General features: G+C 34.6%; 1 protein-coding gene and 1 long non-coding RNA gene across 3 annotated transcripts in view; one reads left to right on the plus strand and one right to left on the minus strand.

The window, feature by feature from the left end:
• The window catches only part of LOC129722837 (uncharacterized), an 8,256-nt gene extending 1,859 nt beyond the window's left edge, over positions 1-6,397 (plus strand). The window contains exons 2-3 of one of the 2 annotated variants that reach the window (XR_008727661.1): positions 5,884-6,158; positions 6,224-6,397. This is a non-coding gene — a long non-coding RNA (uncharacterized LOC129722837). Of the gene's footprint in view, positions 1-3,419; positions 6,159-6,223 lie in introns of those variants that run through there. The other variant, XR_008727660.1, reaches the window with a different exon arrangement.
• A 5,993-nt stretch (positions 6,398-12,390) lies between these two features.
• On the minus strand, positions 12,391-14,759 carry LOC129724378 (phenoloxidase 8-like). The gene is made up of 4 exons (XM_055679245.1): positions 14,185-14,759; positions 13,667-14,122; positions 12,982-13,609; positions 12,391-12,927 (listed from the first exon to the last, which is right to left on the minus strand). Exons 1-4 carry the CDS (start codon positions 14,707-14,709, stop codon positions 12,482-12,484), a joined length of 2,055 nt encoding a protein of 684 aa, XP_055535220.1. The 5' UTR covers positions 14,710-14,759; the 3' UTR covers positions 12,391-12,481.
• Between the last annotated feature and the right edge of the window lie 747 nt (positions 14,760-15,506).

Consider the following 15,506-nt stretch of genomic DNA (forward strand, 5'->3'; position numbering starts at 1 on the left):
TATATATATATATATATATATATATATATATATAATATATATATATATATATATATATATATATATATATATATATATATATATATATATATATATATATATATATATATATATATATATATATATATATATATATATATATATATATATATATATATATATATATATATATATATATATATATATATATATATATATATATATATATATATATATATATATATATATATATATATATATATATATATATATATATATATATATATATATATATATATATATATATATATATATATATATATATATATATATATACATATATATATATATATATATATATATATATATATATATATAAATATATATATATATATATATATATATATATATATATATATATATGTATATATATATATATATATATATATATATACATATATATATATATATATATATATATATATATATATATATATATATATATATATATATATATATATATATATATATACATATATATATATATATATATATATATATATATATATATATATATATATATATATATATATATATATATATATATATATATATATATATATATATATAGAGTGCGTTTAATAAAATCAGTACACTTCGTAAATATGAATACTTGCAAAAATGGTTATTATTTTGCCAAACTTCGCTGTAGAATTAAAAAAATGGAATTAGTTGATCGAACTGCTATTTTTTTGTTCCACGTAATTGACGGGGAATAATGATTCTCGAAAGGGATGATCTTTCAATCATTAAAGCTTTACTCGAACTTAGACTTGATCGACTGAACTGGAAATTTTTTTGTCCAGTTTTTTTGTGTCAATTAAATTTATTTTCTGTAAAATTGAAAACTGCTACCCCAATAACAGGGCAAATTTGTACAAAGGGTTTTCCGAGCACGAAGCGTATTTGGATTTAGAACTTTTTTTACTACTGAACTGATCTAGCGAGTATCGAGTGTTTCAAGATTTTTAATATTAGTTCAACACAATAGCGGCGATTGTGAACAGGCCATGCTAAGTTCAAATGATGTTCAAAATTGGCTACAGGTAATATCATACCATATGAGTTTGATGTATTTTTTCAATTGTCAGCGTTCTAGAAAGTTTCTAAACTTTTAGCCTGTCATGGTTTATCGTTACTGGTCGGACTCGATTATCCGGAACATCAAAAAAAAAAAATCATTCCGGATAATCGAGTTTTCCGGTTAATCGAATCATAGAAAAAATATTCAAATTAGCGATTAATGAATAAAAAATAAATATTTCTTTTTTTATTTTATTTGTATGATGCAGTGGCGTAACCAGAAATTATTAATGATGCGAAAATGGGCAAATTCTTGAGAAACAAAGAAAAATTGGACATTGATTATTTTTATTTATGTCGAACATGTTTCAAACATGCCGGAAGTGACATAAATGGTAACAAATATGCCAGGAGGGATGGTAAAGGTAAAATTTCGGAGTAAAAATTAAAAATGAACGTTAAAAAAAATTCCCGATAATCGAGCTTCCGGATAATCGAGTCTCCGAATAATCGAGGCCGATCTTTATTTGATTTTTGCTTTACTTGCTTATCAGCGCTTAGTTTAAAAAAAATGTTACATATTTTCTCTTACACTCACAATAATTGATATTAAAAAAAATGACGCAAACAAAAACATAATTTGTGTTTTATTTTTTCAATGAGCAAAAATCTCAAAAATATCAAAGGTATTTTTTAATGACTAAGCAGAATGTAAATTTGTTTCTTGAAATCTTTGAAACTATTTATTTGATCATCGGTCATTTTTATATGTGAATTTTTTGACTATTGCTTGAAATTTAGAATTGATTTTGATGTCCAACATCTTGTTTTCGGAAAATCATTTTTTTAAGTTAAAGTCGGGGCCGGGTATCCAAACAGGTAGAGTCCGGAATCAACATTAATTCCGAAACTTTTCTAAATATTTCCAAAGTGGGTTAACAACGAATTCTGGAATTTAGGCCGTTTGACTCGAATTTCCCAGAAAAGTCGTTATTTTACGCGATACTTTTTTAATGGCTTTTGTTAATATTTTTCTGGTTTTCATGTTCATTCGTAGATGAAATAGCACTTCTTTTCAATTTTTTCCGAAAGAATTAAGCAGACATGATTAAAAAATTTTAAGAAAAACCATTTTTCTACGTGGATTTCAGAATTCACCCATTTTTTGGAAACTACTGTAGGATACTAAAATTTTTGAATGCGGTCTTCTTGAAAAAACGTTTTCACAATCGACGGGAATCATTTTTTAGGGCTGTTACATACCAGAAACATTTCTAAATAACATTGTTATTGTCTTAATTATCTTTGTTCATTATTTTGTGAAAAGATAAAGAAGTGTTTCGAAAACTCTTACGTGCAAGCGTAGAATATTTCCTCACAAAAATTTGTTTTAGGGCTGAGATAGCTTAGGTTTTGTGGTGGTCCCCGTGGCTCTGTGGTTAGCGATGTCGGTCGGCTAGCTCTTCCACACGGTTGTGATATCGGGTTCGATTCCCGATCGAGTCGAGGATCTTTTCGAGCTGGAAATTTTCTCGACTCAGCACTGGGGCACGGTGTATCGTTGTACTTATCCAACACATGCAAAATGTGCCAAAAAAACAATATCGATAACGAAATCTCTCAACTAATCTAGTTGATCGAGACCGCTATTAGCCCCAAGGCTAAGCGTGCGATATTGTTTAGCTTAGGTTGTGTTGTCTGTCATTTGACTCGTAATTTTGAAAACATCAACTGGGACGCAATTTGAAGAGACATCCACAAAAAAATGTGACAGCTTTATTCTTTATAATTCTCATTTTTGATTTGGCTGGAACTTTACATAGACGTTTCTATGGGCAAAAGACGCCATTTTGTGCTATTGGTTTCATTTTCTGGAACACGACTAATATTTGAAAAGCTATTGAGACATGCTATATTGGGAAGGTATTGACAATGATAGATATTTTTAGAGCCAAAACGGTTTGTTTGATCGTAGTGACGTCTTCGGCATAGTTGTAGATAATATTTCTCTATTTCCGAAGAAAATACACACTTAAAAAATACTTTTATTTAAAAAAAATAGTTAAAAGAAAAATTAGAAACTAATAAGAGTGCTCTATTGGTAATTTAAAAAAAAATTTAAAGCTAAAACGTTTTCTTTGATTGGCAGAGTGTCTCCTGCAAAGTTGTAGATAGCAATTCGGTCCTTCCGAATATAATAATTAAAAAAAATTCAAAATATCATTTTTTTATATTTTTCCATGATTAAACCATTTTTAGGTGATTTCTCGTATTTTTATAAAAATCATTAGGTGATTTCTCGTATTTTTATAAAAAAAATGGATATCAAAAAATGAGCCTTTTTAAATAATTATTTTAAATTTTTCTTTTAACTTATTTTCAAACAAAAATAAAAAATTATAGTCATTTTTTTCGGAGAGACAAAATTTGCTGAAGACGTCATACCAATAAAAAAAAAACCTTTAAACGGCACTAAAAATATTTGAATCCTCAATACCTTCCCAAAATAGCATTTTCAAATAGCTCCCCAAAAATGAGTCGTGTTTCAAGAAATTAAACCAATAGCACAAAATGACATTTTTTACCCATAGAAACATCTATGAAAATTTTCAGCCAAATTAAAAATGGTCGGCTCAATTGGTTGCCCGTTTTTTTGTAGAATTGCCCTTTACAAAAAATTACAGTCACCTATCAGTGAAAGTAAAGTATGCGTTCATCATTTTTACGATAGTAAATTAATCTGTATCTACTATTAGGGGTTATATACTATTATGTTTGTGAGAAATAATCGAAATTTTTTATTTCTCTTATTTGAAAGGATACGGAATTTCAGAAATTGCAATTAAAAATCGGGTAATCGCTCCATTATTCATCTCAACAGCTTGGTGCACCTATATTCATCTTATTTCTCTCATTTGTCCAATTTTACGTCAAATTTCTACAAATTTTTGAAAGTAAATCTATTTGCTTCTCGATTTTCTCAAGTGGCTGAAAGTTTTACGTTGAAAATATGGTGAAGTTTGACGATAAATTGATCAAAATGGCGTGATGAGATAAATATAGGTACTGAGATGAATATAGGAGCGGTTACCCTTTTTGATGTTTTAGACTAGATTATCTTCAATTTAAAAATCAGAAAGGTCTGAGCTGTTGAACCGATTTGGCAGCTTTTGCAAGCGCGTGATCTACTACTGCTCGCGACACGCAAGTCACACTTTACGAGAGATTATCTCGAAACTATTTTGTTTCAACAAGTGTGGTTGTGGTGACACAGTTTTTGGAGAACCGTTAACCCGATCAGCCTGAATGTTGGCAGGTTCGTTCATAACAATAATAGTCTGCTCGGGAACGAAAAAACTTGAACTTCAAGCAACCAAAATTTTTGACGTTTTACCTGAAACTTAAAAAACGATCACCATTTTTGTTAAACAAAGGTAATCTTGCAAAATCTTTCGTTCAGGTAGAGCGTATAGGATTTTTTTGTGTTTCTGATATATAATTCTTTCTGTATCATGAATGTCGGAAAAACTATATTTTCCTACATGAATTCCAGTGAGTCCACTCATTAATATTTTCTTTTGAAAACAAAAGTTGGTAAAGTCTCATGATATGTTCAAATACTAATTAACTTTTTTAAAACATAACGTGTACCTACTCTAAAAAAACAAAAAAATACTTTTGATCTCTTAAGAGCTTTAAATTCAAAAGCCTTGTTCAGGCGTTTTTATTGAAAACAACTAAAAGTGCATCAGTCCTAGAACATTGCAGAGGCTCAAACAAGATGAATAAATGCAGGGTTTTTAAACCTGGTTCGAACTAGTTTCAGTGTTTTTCATGATACATATGGATTGATCTCAGCGTTTCTTGATTTCAATGGATTTACTTTTGATGATAGAGAAAAAATCATCCTGGTTCGAACCACGCTGAAGTTGATTCCCGATCCCTACTGATCAAATCGAGCAAACAATTTCTTACTCCTGTAAAAATGAAATATTCTATCAATGACTCAACAAAATACTGCATAGGGGTCGTTCCTAAACCACGTGGTCATGTTTTGATCACTTTCCATACCCCCCGTACCCCCCGTGGTCTTTCGTGGTCTTTTGGCCATTCCCTCCCCCCTTGCGACTTTAACCACGTGGTCTTTTCATTTGTAAAGTGCCAAAAAATCCCATAAATTTTTCCATTTTTATTATTAAACTTTCAGTACATTCTTTATTTCTAAAACACAAGAGCTTCATTCTTCACTTGGTGGCAACAATAAATTATAAGTCAGGAAAAGAGACCACGTGGTCTTATCGTTAACACCCCGTGCGTGGTCTTTTGACAAACCCCCCCATCCCCCTCTTTATGACCACGTGGTTTAGGAACGGCCCTATAGCATACTGATTGAATAATAAGTTTGATAAAAATAAATTCTTTATCGAAAATAATTAGACTATTTGACTGAAATATAAAAAATGCGTACCACGAGCATCGGTAGTTCGAAGTGGGGCATAGCCGCAAGGCTACAGAGTCCGCTTCGTTAAGCGGATGCTTTATGTTAATTACGAGCGGGATCTGTATGTTGCCGCAGCCAACAGGAAGCTGAGACCTATATCTGGTGTGCTTCAAGCTTCCCAATGCCGAACTTAAGTGAAACAAACCAGCACAAGGGCACTCGAAAAAAAAATAACAGAAAAAAAACTCAAAAGTTGCTGTAATTGTACATAGTTTATGTTTTTAATTGTGAATACATCAATTTTACATTAAATATCATTGTTCAGAATAATAAAAAACCCTGTGTTTGTCATTTTCATTCATTGTTATGTATCTTAACAGCAATTTTTTAGGCATTTTTCATAAATTTAGAAGTCACTGACAATGTCTTCCATGGTAAAATTATTGTCGATGGTAGACAAAAGACATTGAGACTACTGCTGCTGCTGCTGGGACTATTGCGACTGTTGCTGCGACTGGTACCGACGATGAATTGTTGCCTCTAAGCAGCTCCTTGGAAACTCTTGGAACAACATTACACCATGGTTCAACGATCAACTGGAAAGTTCAGAAAGCTCCAAACGGATTGGTAGACTTGTCTCTGCGGGAATGCTAAGGTAAAAATTTAATGTTCCCGTTATGAGAACAGTTGCTTATGTTTTTACTTTATTTTACTTCTTAGATACGAACGATTCAGCGATTGCGACATCGATCGGGCAAACATGTCAACACAATTACCAGGAAATGATTCCAGTAAATAAACAAAAAAAAAAATCTTAATTCAATTCAATTCAATCTGTTTACGATATTTTAGATGTTAAAATGATTAAAATAAACAAAAAGAGTAAAAACTAAATTTATTGTGAACTTTTGTTTAATGATTACAATACCCTTTCCGACAAGTCTAGTGTAGTAGTGAAGTTTATTTACTTTGCTCGTTTGGTTCAGCGTTTACCGGTTCGTTTGGTTGTTCTTGCTTCAGACTCTGCGCCACTCTATCTATTCACTCTTGTCATACCTGTCCACTTGTTGGTTGTATATATAAAGTTATATGCAAATTAAGCGCTATTCCCACTGCTTCCGGGCAGTGTCCAAGCCGTGGTGCGAATGCAATAAAAAAAAACGAAAATATTTCACTGCAACATAGTGTAATCGTTCCATTCTTCTTCTCAGCACCTAGGTGCACCTATATTATTCTTATTTCTCTCATTTGTTCAATTTCCCGTCAAATTTCTGCAAATTTTGAAAGTAAATCTATTTGCTTCTCGATTTTGTCAAGTGGTTGAAAGTTTTACGTTGAAAATATGGTAAAATTTGACGATAAATTTATCAGAAAGGCGTGATGAGATTAATATAAGAGCGATTACACTAGTAAAAACTTCGCAAGTTGCTGCCGTGCACTCTCCGGGAAGCAAAAAATATCGTCGGCAACGATATTTTTCATTCGCACGGCGACAACACGACACTGTCCCGGACATTACACGTTGGTTTGGTGTGAACAAGATCGAAATAGCGCTGTATTATAATAATTAGAGGCGCGTCATCACTTCGGCTGTCGCACCTGGATATGCGAATGACCTACACAAGTCATATTATTCATGAACTGAAACACCGGCGACTTTGTGATAATGATACACACTTTTCGCGGTATAATCGGTTCAAAACCGATTTATTAAATATAATAATTGATTCAATATTGTTTACTAGTTGAACCATTCCGGCGATGCTCGGGATGGATTCGAAATTAACCGTTATGTGCTCGACAAAGTACTCGAAAGTACTCATATAGGGTGGTATTTGGTCAATTTTGGCTGTTTTCCAAAAACCGGAAGTCACCATCTCAGATTTCCAAATGGCGTCTAGAGTTGATTTCCGGTCTATAGGCACCATCCCGATTTCGGAATTATTCATATTCGATCGTATTCGGTCAATTTTTTTCTCTTCCAGATAGCGGAAGTGGCCATTTCGGAATCCAAAATGGCGTCGGGGGTCGTTTGACAGTCTCTAGATATAATACCGTTTTTAAAAATACTCATAATGAATGGTATGTGGCGTTGTGTTATTCAATTTTTCTATGTCCACTAGAAGCCCCGGTGGAATCTGTTCCTTAAGGGCCATTTCGAAGCCATATCACTATAACACCATAAAAATGGCCTATGGAAGTAGTTTTATAAACTTCGGATCAATAGTTGTAAGATTCTGCTCGAAAATTCATGAAATTCTTCAGTTTTGCAACATATCTCCGAAAACCCGGATTTTCGGCAATGAGAAAATTCTTTCAAGGCACCGCTGAATCTGATTTCAATGCAGAGAAGTTACTGAATCTTTTGATGCTAAAAGTGTTGAAATCGGAAGATAATTGTCGATGTTACAAGAATTACAATCTATGGGTACGCAGGTACCCCGTTAGGCATATTTGGGTAAACTTGTTATTACATAATACTTGTTATTACATAATAGAATATTATCAAAAGTTCCCTTTTAATGAGCTTTGAGATGTCACTGAGTTTTATTACTTTTGATTGCAGTGAACTATGAAATTCCGTTTTATGTTATACGAATATTTTTTTTTATATTTCTCAGCCGCATAAGCACAACTCACTTCAGAAATATTACGTCACATTTCACTTCTGATACTCCAATCGTCATTTTAAATACAAAATCTATTAAGCTGTTTGGAATAATTTCTGGCTTCTGGGCATCATCCTGTTTCTGAAAACACTAAGATTGGATGGTATTTGACTACCTTGGGCTGTTCGCCAAAAACCGGAAGCTGGAGTTGATATTAGATGACCATTTAGGGTTGTTTTTTTTATTCTTAAGTTTAGGTCTAATAACCTGCAAGATCAATCACGATTGTTACAATGTTTGTAGTTACGTATTTGATGAAAATAGCTTCGTATCTGAGATTGGCGGCACACATTTATTTGTCATATATTATACCGTTCCAGCTTAAAATAAAAAAAATGTCTTGCGTGCGACATTAAATTTTTTTTACCTTATGCACAATGCGCATAATGTCGCATCTAGTGCACCGTTCAGCGTAAAAAACCGCATAAGTTCGAAAATCCACGTAAAAAATTCGTGAAAAAACGCGGAAAAACAAGATCGGTACGTAGAATATGGATATTCAAAAACATCACTTCGCGTGCATATTTGAATCAAACGATTTAATGTGATTAAAATTTATCAATTTTGGGGCTACTAACATTCATGATTCTACATGTCTTCGTAATTTTATGAATAATATCTCATTTTTATTTATTAGGTACCTGTTGTTTCTCCTCAAATGTCTCTTCAAAACATCATCAAACTTTTTTTTTTTTTTTGAAAAAAAACACATATCATCGCTTTTAATTTCGATTTAGAAGTAGATTGAGCATTAAAAGTCATTATTCACAAAACTACGTGAAACATGCGTGAAACATATTTCTCCTCAAATATTTTTCCGAACATTTTATTGTAGAAAAAAAGAACTTCGATTTAAAGAAAATATAAAAAAAGACATGATTTTGCATTATAAACTCAGTTTTTAGTAAAGAAAATACCATAACTTTCCCACACATGTCTATCCGAAACAATAACAAACATTTTATTATAGAAAAAAACACATATCATCGCTTCAGACTTTGATTTAGAGGTAAATCAAGCATAAAAAGTCACGGTTTTCCATGTTTTTCGAAGTCTTGTGAATTATACAGTCATCCCAGTATTATGGGCCAACCAGTATTATGGGCCAGTCTACACTTTGTATTGGTTTCTAACATATTTCAATAACTTTTAATAGTCTAATTTAAGTTTAGTGAACGTGAACAACGTTCTCCAAACCTAAATTTGATTATTGCAAGTTATAGACATGCGTTAAAAGCAATACAAAGAGTATTGGCCCATAATACTGGTTGGCCCATAATACTGGGATGACTGTACCTTTAGTAATCAAATAGGAACCTATAATTTCTCCTCGAATGCCTCATCTGAATATCAACCACATGCCATCCCTTTGAATTTCGAATTATATGGTGAACGTTGAAGGTTGAACGAGAAAAAGTCAGGTTTTATTCATGTTTAATGTTATGTGAATGATATCACAATTTTTATCGTTTAGATTTAGAAAAAAAAAATCACAATTTTTATTACTACAAAACCGTAACTGTTTCACAAATATATTGCTTCGACCTCTACGAATATTTCCTTGCGATAAAACATACATGCCACTGCTTACTTTTTTGATAAGGACGACTTGGAATCATGGTGCTTATTGTGAACCTTAGAAACGGCGGGAATAGTATCAATAAGCTCGGCGTTACAAAATTTAATTTTTATATAGTAGATTAAAATAAATAATCATGGACCATCCTATAAATGAAGTGCTCTAATCCAAAACCGCGCTATCAAAATAATCAAAACAAAGCAACCTGCACATCGTCTTTGTTGCGTCGCACCCCACTAGGTATAAATCGCACAGCCCCGCCGCCACATTTCACATTATGTGAATGATATCACAGTTTTCATTCCTAAGAAACCCTACATGTTTCGCAAATATATTCTTCGAACTCTACGAATATTTTCTTGTAACAAAACGTACATGTAACCGCTTACTTTCTTGATTTGAAACAATTTAAAATGATGGTGCTTATTGTGCACCTCAGTAACGGCAGGAATAATATCAATAAGATCTGCGTTACGTAAGTTCATTTTCATATAGTGGATAAAAATAATTAATCATGCACCATCCTATAAATGAAGCGCCCTAATCCAATACTGCGCTATCAAAATAATCAAAACAAAGCAACCTGTACATCGCCGTTGCTGCATCGCACATAACGAGGTTTGAATCGCACAGCCCCGCCACCACGTTTTACGTTATGTGAATAATATAACAATTTTTATTATTAAGAAACCCTAAATGTTTTGCAAATACATTGTTTCGAACTCTACGAATATTTTCTTGCAATAGAACGTACATGTCACAGCTTACTTTTATAATTTAGAACGATTTAAAATAATTACCATTACCATTGCACCTCAAAAATGGCGGGAATGATATCAGTAAGATCTGTGTTACGTAATTCCATTTTAATCTAGTAGATAAAAAAACTAATCATGAATCATCGTATGAATGAAGCCCTCTAATTCAATAGTGCGCTATCAAAATAATCAAAACAAAGCTACCTGTACAAGTGTATACCGCCGCTGCTGCGTCGCACCCCACTAGGCATAAATTGCACAGCCCCGTCTCCACGTTTTACGTTATTTGAATGATATCACAATTTTAAGTATTTAAAAGCCCTAACTGTTCCACAAATATATTGCTTCGAACTCTACGAATATTTTCTTGTAATAAAATGTACATGTCACCGCTTACTTTCTTGATTTAAAACGATTTAAAATGATGGTGCTTATTGTGCACCTCAGTGACGGCGGGAATAATATCAATAAAATCTTCGTTACGTAAATCCATTTTTATATAGTGGATGAAAATAATTAATCATGCACCATCCTATAAATGAAGCGCTCTAATCCAATACTGCGCTATCGAAATAATCAAAATAAAGCAACCTGCACATCGCCGTTGTTGCATCGCACACAATGAGGTTTGAATCGCACAGCCCCGCCACCACGTTTTACGTTATGTGAATGATATCACAATTTTTATTATTAAGAAAACCCCAAATGTTTCACAAATATATTGCTTCGAACTCTACGAATATTTTCTTGCAATAAAATGTACATGTCACCGCTTACTTTCTTGATTTAAAACGATTTAAAATGATGGTGCTTATTGTGCACCTCAGTAACGGCGGGAATAATATCAATGAAATCTGCGTTACGTAAATCCATTTTTATATAGTGGATAAAAATAATTAATCATGCACCATCCTAAAATAAATGAAGCGCTCTAATCCAATACCGCGCTATCAAAATAATCAAAACAGAACAACCTGCACACCGCCGCTGCTGCGTTGCATACAATGAGGTTTGAATCGCACACCCCGCCATCGTGATCTCGTTGCGGCAGGAGAAGTTTGGTTGTGTTTGTTTTGACCAAGTCCGCATGCCAGCCGTACCGGACTTGCTTCAAAACAAACACAACTAAACTTCCCTCTCGCCCGCGACGCACGAAGCCGAATGAACCCCTAGGAGCGGATGAACCCTGGTCCGACATCTCCGACATTTTTGTTGCATTTGAGCACGACATTGGACCGAGGTTGAGCGAAATGTCGACCCGTTGTAGGACCGATCTATCGGAGAATCGGACGCGAATTGGTCCGACATCGGCCTGACAATTCTTACTGGGTAACTTCTAACAATAAATGCGGAACCACAATGTACAGTTTTTAGTAAGTATAAGTATAAGCATAATGGGAAGTCAGCTTTGGTACAGTTTATTTAATTCGCGCTGTAAAATAATTGAAAAATATACAAAACAGACCAATTTAAATATTCAGTTTCAATCTCTACTACATTATGTTTGGCGTCTGATATTCCTCCACTTTATTTTATGAAACTTCATGAAAATTCCGCCGTCAGTGCAGAGGGTACTCTCTTTTCTCTCTGATTTTGTTTTGCTGAACCTCTGACTGAGTTGCAGTAGCCGCTAGCACTCAAGGCATGACGCTTTATAACCGCAACGAAGCTGATAACTTTCTAATAAACGAGTCCTACCATATGGCTACATGTCGCAGCGTTATCACATGATAACAACAGAGAGAAAGTAAAACCTAAGAGCACACTGATTCTAGTCGCAAGCTGTGATGTGAGAGAACTGGTACACTCAAAATGATGGAGACGAGTTATCTAAGCAACGCTTGTGGGGCGTATTCACCATCAAAGACGAATTGAAACACGTTCTGTGATTGAACTTCAGTTGTATATTTCTTATAAATAATAGAGCATGTTTTCGTTATTATTCCGTGTTATTCCTTGCAGTTAGTCTCGTTTAAGTCCTAGCAATGACAGTGTTAGTGAACCTAATCTGCACATTTGTCAGTAACATATTACTATTCGCTCTGACGAAATCCTGTAATGTGCTTACGTTGGTGGGACCACGACGATCGAATGGATAACCCATGGCGCGACGGTCTGGATAAAGACGATCACGAAGTCCACAGAATGAGTGTGAATCGTTACAGTTAACATTTTCATCAAACTCCTGGTTTACTGTATCGTTGGTGTAATCAGAAATCATAGCAAACATATCAAACTGTTTTCCTTCTGGTGTTCCCTTTGGCAGTAGCAAATGATGTGGCCATCCACAGTTACAAAATCTGAATGCCTCCGTGCCTGGTTGATTGGAAAGTGCTACCTGTCGGAAAGTTCTCTCGTATGGGATGGTGACGCTTGACTGTTCAGAACGACGGACAATGTTATTGACTCCTGGGTTCACTGAAAATTATTGATTGTTTAGAATAACATTTTATAACGATTACTTAAACATACAATTAACTGTAAATTTATCTAATTCGATCATCAAAATTCGCTGTTCTTGATACGTCAATGGCGAATTGCGTTCGTCAACTTTGGGCCCAATAAAAATGCGACAAGTACCACGTCTCATTGCTCCACTGCTATTGTTAACAGATATACGGTAAGTGAACGGAGCATGCTGAAGATGGGTAAAAGAAGCAAATATGTTTCCTTGCGGCCCAAAGTCCAATCCTGTCGCTAAATCCACCTGTGAGCGTTGCCAGTAAGTCAAAAGAACATTTGCGGGTGCGTTTGCCCGATTCAACTGCGCGGTGAGTGATTGAATTTGAATACCTTCATAATTCAACTGGTTCGCCGGATAAGGTTGCAAAGTATTCTTAAAACGGTGGAACATATTATCTACTTCGCAATGCAAACGATAAAAACTTGGATCACGCATAGCCGTCTGGAATTCTCCAACAACACCATAACCTTCCAGGAATCGATTATCAGGATCATGACTATATGCAATCACATTGTGCATATCGCCATGATAACTACCATAATATTGTCTGTTTACTGACAAAGAGGATGGTTCCATAATATTGCCTAAAATGTCAACACCGGTAGTTTCAGTTAATGGGATCCGCTGTCCATTTGGCTGAAACAATATAGAATAATCTAGTATACATTCCGCACAATCACTTCTTGTACTCACTCCCATTACGAAACCAGCATCAATACCTTCGGCAATCCGACTTCCCCAGCGTTCTAAATCGTTGATACTAAAAATTACATTATCGGCCACACGATTAACATCCCTCAAGAGTTGATTTTGTGGCCGTGGTGGAAATGCACGGTTGTTTGAGCTCCTAATAATTTTTGGGAAGTAACCTTCAGGTAGTGGAACTCTCAAATTGTTTAACGGCTGAACACGACCAAGTCGAGCGCAAAATCTTTCGACATTGTATCGAGCGATTAATTGTTGGTGCATGTAGTAAAACAGCTCGCCTCTTCTATCTTTTCGGACTACTGAATCTGGCCCATCACCAGGGTACACTAAATGCCAATGCCAATGATGCAAATTCACGCCAATATCTTCGCGGAAATATGCTAACCTTTGTTCATCCTCACGTTCCGATGCAGTGTAATTCATGGGAACATCAATCGTCATCTACCATAAATATTAAAACTAAATAAAACATACTATTGAAATTCATTATTTTCCATTCTTACCCGATTTTCTTGTGTCACTACAGCTCCTTCTTCTCGTAACTTCGGAAAAACTGAAGGATCGACGAATGAGTCCGGGAATAGTTCCAACAGAGAAGGAATATTTAAATCCTTCGTATCTTGTCTGTGCTGCACCGCAACTGATAAAGCGTATTGAAACAACATCGGATTCAAGCGGTCTCTTGCGTACGCGCCTACACTCATCAAAGAATCTACATCGGGTTGGTTCAGAAATAAGCCTATCAGTTCTCCGGCAATTTCACGATGTTTCCGGTTGAATAAAGAGAATCCACCACGGCGATCAATCACTTCAGCGAAAGCTATGTTTGGTGTCCCTACATTACGGACTGGAATTCTAGTATCGGCGTCACTGCCAAAGCGACTTTGGAGGCTCTCCCCAATCGGACGGTACCGTTCAGTAAGATAATTCTCCGGCAGATCGATAACCGTTTTTCCATTGTCCTTTGGGTAGAACGTAGGCTCCAAAGGGCGCTGCAGCAGTGTGAGTAACTTTTGATTGTTGGACATTCTGGGCCGTTATCGGATGTCTGATGCCCTCGAGAACACGTTATGGAATATTGTCCCAATTTCACTATCAAGGCTTTTATAGTAGATCTATGCTACTTTTGGTAATTGTGTACAGGCGTAAAACAAATTTGACCCTTTTTTGTGGTTTCCCAACCATGTGGTTAGATAGCGTCTGCAGTACATTTGCATCTGTTATTTGTTTCTAAATCGCATTTTCATGATAAGAATAAAAAAACAGGTCATACTAGTTTAGACAGCTTTTCGGTTGGGTGGTATTGACATAGTCAGTTAACCACGATTGCCAAATAATCACTTCCATCTCTTCCGCATAACTGTAGCAAAACAAACGTACATTCCCGCACCTGATTGACTGGGATCACAAAAATATACAGTTGCAAATTTTGAAAGTTTATGTCCTAAGAGACGAGAAAACGCATGTGAAGTTGAATATCAATAGACAAGTATTTGACTATAATTAAGTCCAAGGTATTGCTTTTCCAAATTTGAAACAAACCACTTTTGAACAGCTGTTTGACATTAGAAAACATGTCGAAGCCGAAACTTGAAAAAAACTAGTAACGAGTTCGAATCTTAGTAGAATTTCCATCATTACACCCCATTCGATTTCAAATTATTTGTGCCTGAGTTTTCTATTGCTGAATGCTGTAAAAAGTGCTTGTTGGATATGCAATTGGTATCTAAGACATTCAGGAGTGATTGATTAAAGTACAATCTTTATCACAAACAGTCATTCGTTGCCCAGGCAGCCTCTGAGTTCCATAATTTCAGCATGTTTA

This window comes from Wyeomyia smithii, chromosome 2 (assembly GCF_029784165.1).
Source record: "Wyeomyia smithii strain HCP4-BCI-WySm-NY-G18 chromosome 2, ASM2978416v1, whole genome shotgun sequence".
Lineage (NCBI taxonomy): Eukaryota > Metazoa > Arthropoda > Insecta > Diptera > Culicidae > Wyeomyia > Wyeomyia smithii.

Coding starts and splice junctions, on each gene's coding strand:
- LOC129724378 (XM_055679245.1), bottom strand. CDS start 14,709: ATGTCCAACAATCAAAAGTTACTCACACTGCTGCAGCGCCCTTTGGAG. Junction 14,123..14,184: donor TAGTGACACAAGAAAATCGG/GTAAGAATGGAA, acceptor TATTTATGGTAG/ATGACGATTGATGTTCCCAT. Junction 12,928..12,981: donor AGATAAATTTACAGTTAATT/GTATGTTTAAGT, acceptor AATAATTTTCAG/TGAACCCAGGAGTCAATAAC.